Source organism: Yarrowia lipolytica, chromosome 1C (genome assembly GCF_001761485.1).
Source record: "Yarrowia lipolytica chromosome 1C, complete sequence".
Classification (NCBI taxonomy): Eukaryota; Fungi; Ascomycota; class Dipodascomycetes; order Dipodascales; genus Yarrowia; species Yarrowia lipolytica.
In genome coordinates, this window is record NC_090772.1 from 3,202,064 (window position 1) to 3,215,728 (window position 13,665).

At 49.5% G+C, this 13,665-nt stretch overlaps 8 protein-coding genes across 8 annotated transcripts; 4 read left to right on the top strand and 4 right to left on the bottom strand.

The window, feature by feature from the left end:
* Window positions 1–150: 150 nt before the first annotated feature.
* YALI1_C32031g (uncharacterized protein) lies at window positions 151–1,083 on the bottom strand (the record flags this gene model as incomplete). Its single annotated transcript, XM_502170.1, has 1 exon — window positions 151–1,083. The coding sequence occupies one exon, from the start codon at window positions 1,081–1,083 to the stop codon at window positions 151–153; it is 933 nt and encodes a 310-aa protein (XP_502170.1).
* A 351-nt stretch (window positions 1,084–1,434) lies between these two features.
* Window positions 1,435–2,481, top strand: YALI1_C32034g (uncharacterized protein; the record flags this gene model as incomplete). The annotated part of the gene is made up of 1 exon (XM_502171.4): window positions 1,435–2,481. One exon carries the CDS (start codon window positions 1,435–1,437, stop codon window positions 2,479–2,481), a length of 1,047 nt encoding a protein of 348 aa, XP_502171.4.
* A 383-nt stretch (window positions 2,482–2,864) lies between these two features.
* YALI1_C32049g (uncharacterized protein) lies at window positions 2,865–5,264 on the top strand (the record flags this gene model as incomplete). The annotated part of the gene is made up of 1 exon (XM_502172.1): window positions 2,865–5,264. The coding sequence occupies one exon, from the start codon at window positions 2,865–2,867 to the stop codon at window positions 5,262–5,264; it is 2,400 nt and encodes a 799-aa protein (XP_502172.1).
* A 660-nt stretch (window positions 5,265–5,924) lies between these two features.
* On the top strand, window positions 5,925–6,470 carry YALI1_C32079g (uncharacterized protein; the record flags this gene model as incomplete). The annotated part of the gene is made up of 1 exon (XM_502173.3): window positions 5,925–6,470. One exon carries the CDS (start codon window positions 5,925–5,927, stop codon window positions 6,468–6,470), a length of 546 nt encoding a protein of 181 aa, XP_502173.3.
* A 313-nt stretch (window positions 6,471–6,783) lies between these two features.
* YALI1_C32106g (uncharacterized protein) lies at window positions 6,784–8,544 on the bottom strand (the record flags this gene model as incomplete). The annotated part of the gene is made up of 1 exon (XM_502174.3): window positions 6,784–8,544. One exon carries the CDS (start codon window positions 8,542–8,544, stop codon window positions 6,784–6,786), a length of 1,761 nt encoding a protein of 586 aa, XP_502174.3.
* Window positions 8,545–9,074: 530 nt separating this feature from the next.
* Window positions 9,075–9,863, bottom strand: YALI1_C32119g (uncharacterized protein; the record flags this gene model as incomplete). The annotated part of the gene is made up of 1 exon (XM_502175.1): window positions 9,075–9,863. The coding sequence occupies one exon, from the start codon at window positions 9,861–9,863 to the stop codon at window positions 9,075–9,077; it is 789 nt and encodes a 262-aa protein (XP_502175.1).
* A 1,798-nt stretch (window positions 9,864–11,661) lies between these two features.
* Window positions 11,662–12,318, top strand: YALI1_C32137g (uncharacterized protein; the record flags this gene model as incomplete). Its single annotated transcript, XM_502176.3, has 1 exon — window positions 11,662–12,318. One exon carries the CDS (start codon window positions 11,662–11,664, stop codon window positions 12,316–12,318), a length of 657 nt encoding a protein of 218 aa, XP_502176.1.
* A 33-nt stretch (window positions 12,319–12,351) lies between these two features.
* On the bottom strand, window positions 12,352–13,557 carry YALI1_C32156g (uncharacterized protein; the record flags this gene model as incomplete). Its single annotated transcript, XM_502177.3, has 1 exon — window positions 12,352–13,557. The coding sequence occupies one exon, from the start codon at window positions 13,555–13,557 to the stop codon at window positions 12,352–12,354; it is 1,206 nt and encodes a 401-aa protein (XP_502177.1).
* Window positions 13,558–13,665: the final 108 nt, after the last annotated feature.

Sequence of the window (13,665 nt, forward strand, 5' to 3'; positions counted from 1 at the left end):
TTATATTAGTATTCACTTAATCATTTCGTATACATTCATTATCTGTCATGTAGCAGTTGTCTGTGTATACACCCCCTTCTGTTCTGTGTATTATGCATCCATTTTTATATCGTCAATCGTATCGTCGTCATCGTCGTCAATATCCCTCCTCTAATTCGAGTAGTACTCCACAGGAGCAGTAAACTGTCTGAGGGTCACTCCAGCATCATGCAACACCTTACTGCTCTGAGCATCCATATTGTAGCTCTTGCTGTAAATGACCTCCTTGATTCCAGCCTGGACAATCTTGATGGAACAAGTCAAACAAGGACATGTGTTGCAATACAGCTTGGAGGTGTCCCTGATCCGTTCTCTTCCTGCCTCCAAGAGAGCATTTTCTTCGGCATGCAAACACAGACAAGTCGAAAGCGCTGCCCCGGCCTCTCCAGAGTTACATCGAGCACATCCTCCTTCGTTACAGTTGACAGCTCCTCGAGGAGTACCATTGTAACCCGTACAAATGACTCTCGAGTCCCGCACAATGACACACCCCACTTGTCTCTTCATGCAGTTGGATCTCTCAGCGGCAAGATCAGCCAGACGCATAAAGTAGGCGTCCCAGGATGGTCTTACACGCGAGGTTTCCATGAGATCCATCTGTCGCAAATGCGCTCTGAGCTCGGTGGAATTGACGCCGTTCTTGTTGACCAGGTGAACCTTGGCACTATTGGCAACGAGGGTGAGCTCATTCGAATACTTGCGTGTCTCCATGTCCTCAATAAACGTTTCCAGGCTCAGATCAGGGGTTGTCTTCTTGGCCCTCTCAAAGCTCTCAAGCATAGGGGCGTCGACAGTCAAATGCAAAAAGAAAGGACGCACCTCCAGAGCCTTCAGTTCGGCCGCCGAATCGATGCCTGCTAGAACATAGTGCGTCTGCCATCTGGGAGTCACATGGGCTACCAGCTCGTCCACGGTGTTGAAATGCAGATCGTCGTTAGAGTCTCCGTGTCGCAGATAGACCCGTTTGAACTGCAGCTCTTCAACGAGATAGTCGGCCACCTCGTCGATACCGGAGTAGGGCAGTCCTGAAATTCCGATGAACATGGCTGAGGTATACAGTGCTGTCGTGCTGACTCCTGCTTCTCAAACGCGAAAAGATGTTGCACAATTTAAAATGGAGATGCACGCGTATGCAGTGTGGAGTGGAGTGAGGAGTATTGTTACAGGAACTTTTAGGCAAAGCAGAAATGTGGTATCAGTGAGCAAACCCCAAAGGAGTTTACTACCCCAGAACACCCACATTCCCATTACTAATCTGGGTGAACATCCACAATTACTCAGCAACTTTGGCTTTGACAAGACCTCGGAGAACATGATAAAGCCTAACGCCTACAGTATTTGCTTGGAGGTCTCAGAGACAACTATGCCAATCATTGCCACCTCATCAAAGCAACCATGTCATCACTCGACCTATCTTATTACGAACCGTTCCACAGAAATGCCGTTCTTAATGGCAAAAGATGGCACTATGTAGACATTCCTGGAGACTCCAGTGGCTCTCTTGGTAGAGGAAAGACACTTTTGCTGGTCCATGGGTTCCCAGACACTTGGTACGGGTGGCGGCATCAAGTGCCTGTGTTCCGTAAGCACGGATTTCGGCTCTTGATTCCCTCCTTGCTTGGTTTCCCAAGAAGTGAAGCTCCTCTTACTCACCCTGGAGTTGCCACAGGAGAGAAGTTCGATGGTCACAATGTTCACAAGGAGCTGGGTCTGGAAGATGAAAACATTCAGGAACTTGAATGTTACACGGCTGACTTCTTTGCCAAGAGCATGGTCCAACTGCTGGACCAATTGGGGATCGACAAGGTCTGTTCCTTTGGACATGACTGGGGAGCTGTCTTTGCTCCCCGACTTTGGCTCAATTATCCTGAGAGAGTCGAATGTGTGTCATCAGCATGCTGGTACTACCAAATGCCAATGGAGGGCTTCGTCGACTTGAAAGATTTCGCAGAGGTGGCTCCTTCATTGAGATACCAATTGTACTGGGGAGGAGACGCTCCTCAAGAAGTCATCCAGAAGCCGCTCAAGGAATTTATGGACAGAATGTACCACCATCCTACAGAGAATCATCTTCTGACATCGGAAGCTGAATACAACAACATTCTCAAGGAGTTTCAATATGGAGGAAAGACCATTGCTCCCATGTTTCCTCTCTACAAGTCACGAAAGTTAGCCTACGATATCGATGAAAGGGACTTTCTGACCAAGGGGAGAACAGAGGAAGACTTGGCGGTGGATGTGCCGTACTTGTTTATCGGGGCCGAGTTTGACATTGCTCTTCAGCCCGGAATGGAGTCTGTTTTGGAGGGTTATGTGAAGGAGGGACTACTAGAGAAGCAATGGGTCCCCTGTGGACATTGGGTCTTGTTTGAGGAGCCTGAGAAGATGAACAAGATTTATATTGACTTTCTGAAGAAGGTGTTTGGATCGTCGAAGTTGTAGGTGGTATATAATGAATCACACGCTTATATATTAATTAATATAAATGTTTACTTACCTTTTTGTTGTTACTGTAACTTTTTGTTGGAAAGTTCTACCAAAATCTCTTGAATTAGTTCAGTTTCACCTCTGAGTTTAGTTAAAGGGGGGATCCGAAAGAGACATTACAAACAGAGCAGGTGTAGACAATAGCATTAAAGATACATAAGGTGATGTGGCCAGAGAAGCTCAGATAACATAATATGACACCACTTAGTCCTTCACTCTGCTCTATTATCACAACATGGCTTTCACCCACAACCCATTCATAACCCTAACCCCACACAGTTTTGAACAATTCTAATGCAGCATTGACTGAACAAACATCCAAACCAACACACCACACAATGCTCAATCTTGAGCCCATTGGAAAATCGACATTGCTGTCGTTCGGTGAGACACGTGTTCTCATTGACTTTGCTCTTGATTCGCAAGAAGCCGCCGAGCGAGGAGATAGCTTCTTTGAGACTCTCAATCTCGTGCTCTTCACACACGCCAATGCAGCTCACCTGGGAGCATATGCTCTTGCTTGCAAGTTGTATCCTGCCCTGGCGGCTGTTCCGGCCTATGGAACGCTTCCGGTGATCAATATGGGCCGAATCGCCACTCTGGAGGCCTACAGAAGCCAGGGACTACTTTCATCAGAACACATCACAGCCACGGAGATCGAAATCATCTTTGACAACATTACATCCATCAAGTACCTGCAACCGATTGGTATTGGGGTGCGAAGCAAGGGGGAGGTGGCAACGACGGCTACGGAGGATGGAAACAGCACTGAACTGACGACTACACAGGTGACTACACATGAGACGTTAACCATCACGGCTTTCAACTCGGGTCACTCGTTGGGTGGAACTATTTGGAGACTTCAACATCAACAAGACAATGTGGTGTATGCTGTTGACTGGAATCACGCTAAGGACTCGCATTTGTCTGGAGCTGCGTTTCTACAAAAGGGAGGCCAGATCGTCAGTGCTCTGCATAGACCCACAGTCATGGTTTGTGGTAGTCAGACTGGTCTGAGGCTCAAGCGACGAGACATTCTGCTGTGGAGCAGTATCCAAAAAGCTTTGAAACGGGGAGGATCAGTTCTGTTGCCTACTTCTGTGGGTTCACGTGTTCTGGAGGTGATCCACATGCTGGATGATCTATGGACCAACAATCAGAACAGTCAGCAAGGAGTCACCCTGGTTCTGCTTACTCATCTGGGTGCTCGACTTCTGGAGTACGCTTCTTCGATGCTGGAGTGGATGTCTCCATCTATCATTGCCGAGTGGGAGAAGAAGAACGAGTCTCCCTTTCAGACCCGCAATTTCAAAATTGTGCATTCTATGGACCAGTTTGACAAGGTGGTCAAGGGTGGAAACGGCCAGTTTGTCGTTGTTTCTGTGGGAGAAGATCTGGAGTCTGGTTTCTCGAGATTGCTGTTCAACCGGCTGGCTAGTGACGAACGAAACAGTGTTTTGTTTACAGAGAGAAGTGAGGGTAATTCTCTGGCTACAGAGCTGCAGGACAAGTGGGAGAAGACGGAAAGAGATGGAAACTCCGCGAAGATGGACTTCCAAACAACCCTCAAGATGCCTACTTACACTCCTCTGTCCGAAGCCGAAATGAAGGAATACAGGACGACCGTGGAGAGTCAACAGAAGGATCTACAAATGGTCAAGGCGATGGAGCTGCGTAACAAGGAGCTTCTTGAGGAGGCCGAAGCCGAGGAGATGATGGACTCTTCAGACGATGAAGATGTATCTCGAATGCAAGGATCTGGTCAGGAGTATGGTTTCTTACACGGAACAGTGCTCGATGTGGACGTCAGAGACGCTGTTGGGTCGTTGCGAAACTTTCCATTCTATCAGAAGCGTCAACGAGTGTCTGAATACGGTATTCCTATCCATCCGTCCGACTTTGCACGTGTGGAGGAACGACCCGAAGTTGCATGGAAGGAGCGAGATCGAAATGAATTTGACAGTGACGAGCCTCGAAAGCGACAGAGACGACGAACAAAGGCTGCTGCCGAGGAGCAGGAAGAACGGGTGGTGGAAGATGCAGACGATGCACCTGAGACTATCACTTCCCTTGATAATCAGCCCATTAGAGTTAGCTACGAAGATGTGGATCTCAACATTATCTGTCACGTTGACTTCGTCGATCTCTCTGGTCGTATTGATGAGCGATCCCTCGGTATGATTATGCATTCTATTCATCCCAAGAAGCTTCTTCTTTTGGACGATTCTCGACGAGCTGATGATCTCTGTTCATATCTCAAGCGAGAAGACGACACAGACGTTCATGTGCTTCGAGGACTTACTACTGCCGGCACGCATTCATTTGCAGTTGATATCCAGCTCACCCCTGAGCTGTCTCGCCTGCTCAATTGGCAGCAACTTTCCGGCGGCCTGTCTTTGGCCCATGTGGTGGGTAAGGTTGCCAAGAACGAAGATAAGTCGGAAGACACGCCCCTAGCTGCATTGGCTCTGCAACCCATTGTCGATGCTGCCGATCTGGCAGTTGCTCCTCGAATTGAGCCTCTTCGAGTTGGCGATATTCGTCTCGCGGAGCTCAAACAGGCCCTGGGCAAGTTGGGATTCCGAGCCGTCTTCCAAGCTGGAGGAGTGTTGGTGGTTGATGGCAAGGTTAGCATTCGCAAAGTGGACGAGTCTAATCTGGTGGTTGATGGTGGAATTGGTTCTGATTTCTACGCCATCAAGGAGGTGGTTCGGGCTCAATTGGCTCAGATTGGTTAGAACAGGTCAATTAGTGCGCGCCACTTCTCCACCTGAACGTTACCATGCCACCGAGAACAGAGCATATAGAAGCTCTGATTTCGTGGCTTAGTTTAACCCCGCTCAACGGTTGCCTGGAATAGACTAGCTAATGTATTATATGTATACCAGCGTGTCCTATGAGCAACGGTCTGACGGGCTACAATGCTCTTAGTGTATGTGTTTCCCCCTACAGCCACAGTTACTAATCAGCGTCTAGTACAGCACAGTGTACCGTACGTCTACAGTAGTAAACATCGTCAAGCACTTTTTCTCCCCTCTTTGTATGTTCATGTGTTTGCGTTTAAGTCTTCGACCGTATTGACACCTACATACCCGTCGATCTCCCGCCCTCACAATACCTTGTACCATACTTTTGTACGCAGGGCCCACTGCCCACCATTGAGACCCTTGCCTATGGCGAATTCAGTTGGTGGGATGTACCCCGCGTCAATTAACATCTCGAGAACTCTAACTGTCTTGTTACTGGGGGACGGTCTTGTGTCAGGTGGAGGAGTGGTTACGAAACAAAAAAAAAACCACACCTGGTGAGGTCGTGGGCACGATCCGAAAATGATATAAATAGCTGTAGTTTGCCACATACTCTCTCCCCAACCAACTTGCCCACAAGTTCTTTCTGCAATGGTCTCAATCAACATCTTCATCATCTCTACCCTCGCGGCCTTTGTTGCCGCTCAAGCCGGTTTCTTCGTCACCCAGGTTTCCCAGGGAATTGTTTCTGGTTTTGTTCAGGGTCGATCCTCCGGTGTCGACGAGCAGGTTGCCTCTTCCGAGGCCGCTGAACTCGTTTCCCTCATCCTCAACGACCCCACCCTCAACCCCCAGTTCCAGACCGCCGCTGACCTCGTTGCCTTTGGTTTCGACGGCCCCAAGTTTGTCTCCTTCGTCTCCCAGGCCGCCACCGCCTACTCGTCTTTCAAGGATGGCCCCAACTTCCCCATCGCCACCTCGTACTTCAAGGAGCACAATACTGACTTCAACCTCAACAGTGCTATTCTGTCTGCCCAGGCCCAGGTCACCTTCTACATTTCTCTCTTTACCCAGCAGCTCAACCCCCTCACTGTCACTCCTGCCGTTCAGACTGCCACTGCTTCCGGTATCTCTCTGGCCAAGGACCTTTTCTCTGAGCTTGGCAATTATGATGCCGTCACAGTCATCCCCTGGTAGGTAGCACGCCTCTGGGATGATATTACCTCACTCTCATATAACACTTAGCCATAGCTGTATACTTCCATGAACATGGGCTCTTGGTTATACTATGAACTGTAGAATGTGTACTACAATGTAATGTCTCGGTATCATTAGCACATCAAACTCCATTGTACAACGTGGGCTCCTAATGATCTTCTACAAGAATTGACCCCCACCCTACCGTAAACTCATGGATTTTTAAAAAAGTACATCGGAAACTGTACCGTAGCCTATTCCATACAAACATTGTGTACATTAACTTCCACCCTGATCTTCCACTTAATCACACTTAGTGCCAACCTTGCTTTTCATTGGGTTTCGAGTCGGAGTTGTAGGGTGGCTGTCCGTACCCCGGCTTGGTGTCATTGGGGTAATTGGGAGGCTGGCTGTATCCAGGCTTGGTGTCCTGAGCATACGCAGGAGCCTGAGAGGAGCCAGCGGTACCAGAATACCCTGGTTTAGTATCCTGGGAGTAAGAGGGAGCCTGCGAGTATCCAGACTTAGAGTCCTGAGGGTACCCGTGGCCAGCCTTAGAGTCCTGGGGGTAACCGGGCCGAGGCTTTGTGTCCTGGGGGTACTCGGGTCGAGGCTTTGTGTCCTGGGGGTACCCGGGTCGAGGCTTTGTGTCCTGGGGATACCCGTGAGGTTTAGTATCTCGTCGAGCGGCAGGGGCTCCAGAAGAAGAAGAAGAAGCCTGGTCGTAGCTATGGTCATCTTCTGTAGGAGGAACTGTGATACTGACACCAATCTCTCCAAACACACCGACAGTTGCATACACGTCAGTTTCGTTGATACCCTCGATTCCACCGTCCTTGAAGTCTCGATCGGGGTCTCTAGGCACGTTATCAATTGAAAGTTTCCAGGAGCCGTCAAACTGGCCGTTTCGGATCATATAGGCCTCCTGCTTCTCGAAATCGATTCCCATACCAATGGTCTCACCCACCGAAAAGGGACGGGTGAAGGGCTGACCACCAGTGGAGTCGTTGACGTATCGATGTCCATCATCGGAATGGACAGCGAGTGATCCTCGATGCCATCCGGGCATTCGAAAGTGAGGGTAGGGAAGGCAGCAGAAACCAACTGCCAGAGAGCACTCTTCAGGATGGCCCATGGAGGTAATCTTAACCTCAAAGTAGATCTTGGGGACAGGGCTCATGGAAGGAGATCGGAGAGGTAGAGCAGACACAAGGATTGAGTCCAAGGTGCTAGGCTGCGACCGCACATAGGTCGATCCGTTTCTGTACTGAATTTCTCCCTTGAAACGCTTAGACAGTCTGCTTCGGAACCCCTTGGCTTCAACGAGACGAAAATCAACGTTACCACTTCTCACCGCCTGCAATTCAGGCTGGGTGAGAATTCTGGGAGCCTCGAGAGGGTAGTTGTCGGTGAATCTGTCTCCCATGATGAGTTCGTCTTCGTTGGCCTCAGAAAACAGAGCCTCCATAACTCTGGGAGGAGGGTAACTAGGGGGCAGCCCGTCATCTCCCCCACCAGCCTCGTTCCATCCAGGAGGCGGCCCCGGGGGAGGTGCAAATCCATCATGGCCAGGAGGAGGGCCAGGAGGCGGCGCATGGTGTCCTGGAGGCGGCCCTGGTGGAGGAGCATAGAGTCCCGGAGGAGGACCTGGAGGAGGCGCGTGCTTTTCCCTGCTGTGGCCAGGAGGAGGTCCCGGAGGAGGTGCGTGTTTTTCACTGTGGCCAGGAGGAGGTCCCGGAGGAGGAGCATGATGACCGGGAGGAGGTCCAGGGGGCGGAGCGTGTTGCTGGTAGGGGTTACCTGTCTTCATATGTGACAAGAAGGGATTGTTCATGTTGACAGAAGCTGTAGAAGCACCTGTAGAGGCCGGGGACAGACGAGGTGGCGGTCCAGGAGGAGGAGTATGTTGAGAAGCGTCATTGGACTCCAATTGGGCCTTGTACTGGGCCTTTTCAGACGGTCCAGAGCTGGAGGGGGAAGCCTGAGGGGGAGGCGCGTGTGGGGCAGAGCTGCTTCCGGGCTGGGGACCGGTTCCCTGATCCTCCAAAGAGTACGCGGGTGGAAGATCGGCCATTTTTTTTTGGTTACCCAGTCTCAATTGTGTAGTAGACTGGAGAGCGTGTGTTGTGTTGAGACGGTTGTCGGAAACAATGATTAGTGCGTGGCGATTAACGATGCGGAGGAGGTAAAGTTGGAGCTAAACTCGAGACTAATTGATAGTGTAGCGGCGGTGGAAATATAAAAGTGGTGATAATGCCTTAGGGATGACTTGGTGGGATAAAACTTGATATATTTTACAAAAGGTGCCGTACATATACAAGTATATTGCATATCCCAGACGTATCAATCCGACCGGTCTCTGACGTCAATGTCCAACGTGCAATTTAAACTACACCTTACATTCCCTATGCATGTGAGATGTGGGCAGTGCTACAAACGCCAGTCATTGCATCGTATCGTACAGTAGCCGAGTGGACTATGGCTAAAGTTATACAGTTGGGTGTTCAAGTTCTTGTTCGTCATTTACATCATTAATTATTTATATTAAACTACGTACTAGTTACACTCACGTGACCCCTGGTCTCCAGCACCAAAGTACCTCAATCAGTCCGTCTTCTTAGCCCAGGGCATCATAAAGGTACCTGGAAGAAGCCAGGTGAAGGTGTTATCTGCTGTGGCCATACCTGCCCAGGCGTTCCAGAAACCCATGACACCACAGGCAATGCAGAAGCCGCCGCCAGCGTTGATGAAGGCGTAGTTATCGGTGAAGTAGCCAATGGCCAGGAACATAAGAGCCAGATCGAGGAAGAAGAAGAGCAGAAAGAAGGGAATGGTTGCTCTGACTGTACAGAGTGTCAGGACCACCGCAAACGCAAACCAAACCATCAGATAGACGCCCATGGCGTTAGCGAACTCTCCAGGATCTGTATAAGCCTCAATAATACCGAACCAGGGGATGTTAATGGCGGCGTATGACATCCAGAAGCAGGAGAAGCACATGAAAACGATGGCTGCAAAGGTGTTTTCGGCAACAATTTCCCACAGCCCAGCCACAAAAAGCACTAAGCCTGCTCCAAACAGAGCATTACCGACGACGAGATTGGGGGTCATAATTCCTCGTGTTTCGGTCAAATACAGACCCAGAAGAATAATGGCAATGGAGAAGGCAAAAACACCAATGGGGGCGGTGTTGGCGAACTTTCTTGACGGAATGGGAGCAGAACCGGGGTTGAATTGGCCTCCAAAGGCCTTTGCAAGTTCGTTGCGATGGTACTTGTGGCCTCCCAGATGGATGTATTCGTCATTGTCGCCTGAAGTGACGACTCGCATGAGCTTGTCCATGCCAGCAGATGATAGAGAGTCAACTCCGGTTTCGAGATCGTGGTGTGTCATTGTTGCAGAAGTGCTACTGTTTGCTGGTTGACTCCAGATATCTCATCCCTATATACTTGGGCACTATCTGGTTCCCCTCTTTTCTTCACGCATAAAAAGCAATGTGGGGAATCGATGCATTTTCACAAAGCCCTGGGCGATCCAGATCTCAGCTGCACAAAAAACTACTCGTACCGGTGTATCGGGTTCTTCTCAGGCTCCGTCCTACAGCAGGTCTGGGTTCCCGTGAAAACTCTAGTTGCTTCATGCATAACTAGTGCGGCTAGATAACAGCCGCTTATCGTCTTTTAACTACTGTTTGAAATAAGAGTGTATTTTCGACTTCAGACAACTGTGGTATAAGGACGAAATACAGCACAATATAGCGCAGAACTACAAAACAGATGCCAGACTACAACCAGAAAAAAATGATGTGGAGCACCGCCACGCTCCCCCAAGACCCCCCACTTGCTCCCAAACCCAGACCTGCTGTATTTACTTACACACTTCCCCACATTGCTTGGCACTCCGAAGGGGCAAAATAACTCGGCAGAAGGGAACATCTGGACGGCGGTTGACTGGAAATGGAGAAATATGCTACTTGTAGTTTAGACGCAATAGTTCCACACGAGAATCATGTGACGGGATAGGCCTCACGCTAAAGCCCACATTAATGAGTTCTTTACGTGCTCAGCAGCTGAAGGGTTCGCGTTACGTGCGACGTGGTACGTTCTACGTGCCCTACGTGCTTCACCTTCACACCCTCAATGCAGTCCGTACACCCGAACGGAGACGACTCTGTGCATGCGAGTGGCCGCCATATATCCGGAGCTTGTGCACACTATATGAGCCCATGGCCAAATGGGTTGATCTCGGTGGAATGGTGGACCAGGTGGGGAAACAGCAAGATAGCGAGACAACTCGATTGCGTTGTACAAGGCAAGGTACAGTATGTACTCGTACTTGTAGCAATGGTATTGTTCCCAACGCGACGTTCCTATCGTACTTGTAGCTAATTATAGTCGCTTCTGGGAGGCGGACAAGATCTTGTGGATACTGTAGAATGAGACACTCAATTAGTGGTGACAGGGTACCAGACATCTGAGAATTTCTCGTGCAGATTTGTCCGTTTACAATGTTGCATGGAAGTTACCTAACTGTAGAGGACGCCTCCGGCATGTTGAGTTATGGGCTTTTGGAGGCTTACGATACTTGTATGTACAGCACAGTATGTACTCTAGATTAAAAAAAGGATTAATGTTTACCAAGTAAAACTCCAACTAAAGGGCGCCACTTTTAAGTATTCTCGGGCTTCATTGTCCACATCATCGCACTATTCATTCAATCGAGGGAAAGAAGGGTGATTGAAATATTCATGTTCACACACGTTCGCACACACCCTTGTGACCCCCAAACTAACTCATTAAAAAAGCTATACATCTTCTTGGCGTGCCTGGAACTACAGAAGGCAGAGGAGTGCATCGTTTAGGCTTCAGATGAGGCAAGCTCTAAACAGCCACACAAGTTGAATTTGAGATGAAACAAAAAAAAAAAAAAACAACAAAAAAACAACAAAAATACCCCCAACTGTGTGAGGATAAGTGAAATACACAAAATATTTGTTTTTTCAGGCAAATTACCACACACATTATGAGTCTTTATTCTGAGGTAGTTAGGTATGATTCGTAACACACATCATGGACCATTCAGTCTCTCCCGTCTAAGTTCGCTTACTCAGCACTCTCCCAAACCTGTACAGTAAAATGCACAAGATCACACCAATATCAGACCCACCACTCGCTCGCGTTGCTTACCCCATATGGTCACCATCTTACAATACTCGGCGGATGTGACCGCAACGACAATCTCAACATACAGATCCGAACTATCCGCACAGCTGGCACAAAACCTCGGCAAATGGAGCTTCGAGCTGAAAATGTACAAACCCAACCCAGCGTCGATTGGGCGGTCGGAGCACCATAACGGCAACATTCCTCAAGGACAACAGGAGGCAGCCGCAGCTGACCAGGAAATAGGAGGAGTCGCAGCTCTTTATACTCTTACACAAGCCCATTCTAAGGGTGACATGGTCTACGTGACACAAGGGTCGGCAGTACAGGGACAGCCTGGAGTGGTGGTCAGCGACTCGTTCGACATGGTGTTGCAGAATAAAATGAAAAGTATATGGATTCTGAGACAGACGCTAAGAGGTGATGGCGCGGAATATGAGCTCATGGGCGATGCATATGGACGGGTGAAGGTCCGGTTGGCCAATGTGTTTCTACAGGGCACCTTCCGAGGCCTGCTCTTCCAGTATGAGTATGAGGGAGACACTCTGGACGACCGGCAGCAGCAACATCTGATGGAGTTCATCCAGAGCTCCGGGTTCCCCTCCAGCAATCTTATCATCGGAGGCAATGGCTCTGGACTGGTGCAGACCGGCACACAGTTTGTGGAGGCTTTGGCACAGAAGTAATGGCAGCAACAAGCTACAGTACTCTTAGTGCATCTATCCAATCAAAGCCACCAAAATAAAGGAGGCAAGAGCTCCAAGAGCTAGACCAATGGTCAAACATAGAGTCATGTACCCACCGGCGGCAGACAGCTCGCTCTTGCTGACATACGCGCCTGGAGACATCATGGAGGAGCTAGATAAATGGCCCGAGGTGACTCCAAAACAAAACTGTAACAGTAAATAGAAAATATCTGAGGGAATGACGGCTCCTCGACCCTTGATATTGCACAGAAAGAATACAGGAATGAAAAAGAACCGTAAAAGAGCGTAGGTGACGAGATTTCGGCTGCCCTTAACCACAAACTTCTCCTTCGCACAGATAGATCTACCAAGTAGATCTCCTCCGTTCCAGACAACAAATGCAATGGGGATAATGGCCTGGGACACGGAGTTGTTTGGTTCCACGAGTTCGGCAAAAATGGGGAATGAGAGTGTCACCATGAACGTGAAAATGATGGAGAACGCAGGAGCCTTCAGTTTCTCGGCCAGCACTCTGATAGGCACGTTTGAAGCAGGTTCATCTCCCGGAACAGGGTATGCGGGTGATTCGGGGCGTCGCAGCTCCGTAGAAGAGGTGAGATCTTCTTCCCCGATGAACGGTTCTTGTTCCAGGTCCTTCTTTGCCGGCTTGCTTCGTGAGAACACAAACAGAGACAGACCGGCGATAGCTGTGGCTACAAAGAACGAAAACGCCGTGCTCCATGATGCAGCTGATGAGTAATCAACACTGTCTCCGGCTGTAGTTGCCACCAGGGACACCAGCGCAGGCATGATGCCAGCCAGACCCTGACCCATCATGATTCCCTGGGTGTTTCTCTCCGACGCAAGCGCAAAAGAGCCATTCTGGGCCACAGAAACACCCACACTACTGAGACAGTCGAGCAGCATAACGACACAAAAGTAGAAGGCTGTAGGAAGCCACAGAAACAGCACACACAGAACAGCGAGCACCGCAAACACAGAAGCGATAATCACGTGACCCATGACCACTCTATCTCTATAATCCTTCTTCCACGTCTGCAGCCACATGTTGGTCACCACGGACGTGACCGTCGATACCGTCATGATGGAGGACGCCGTGTTGTTAGAGAGTGTCGGAATAGGTAAGAATCTGTGTCGCAAGTAGGGTGTAGCTAACAGGAAGGCGTTCCAGGGCCATAGCAGCATCACTCCAAGGAGTATGGCTGACGTGTAGTTCATTTGTGCGTTGTTTAAGGAGCGTGTGAGAGTCTGTTGTTGTGTCGTGTGAGGATGATTCAGCAGAATCAAATCACCCTTAATTGGGGCAGGGTAAAGTTGGGGGAACAA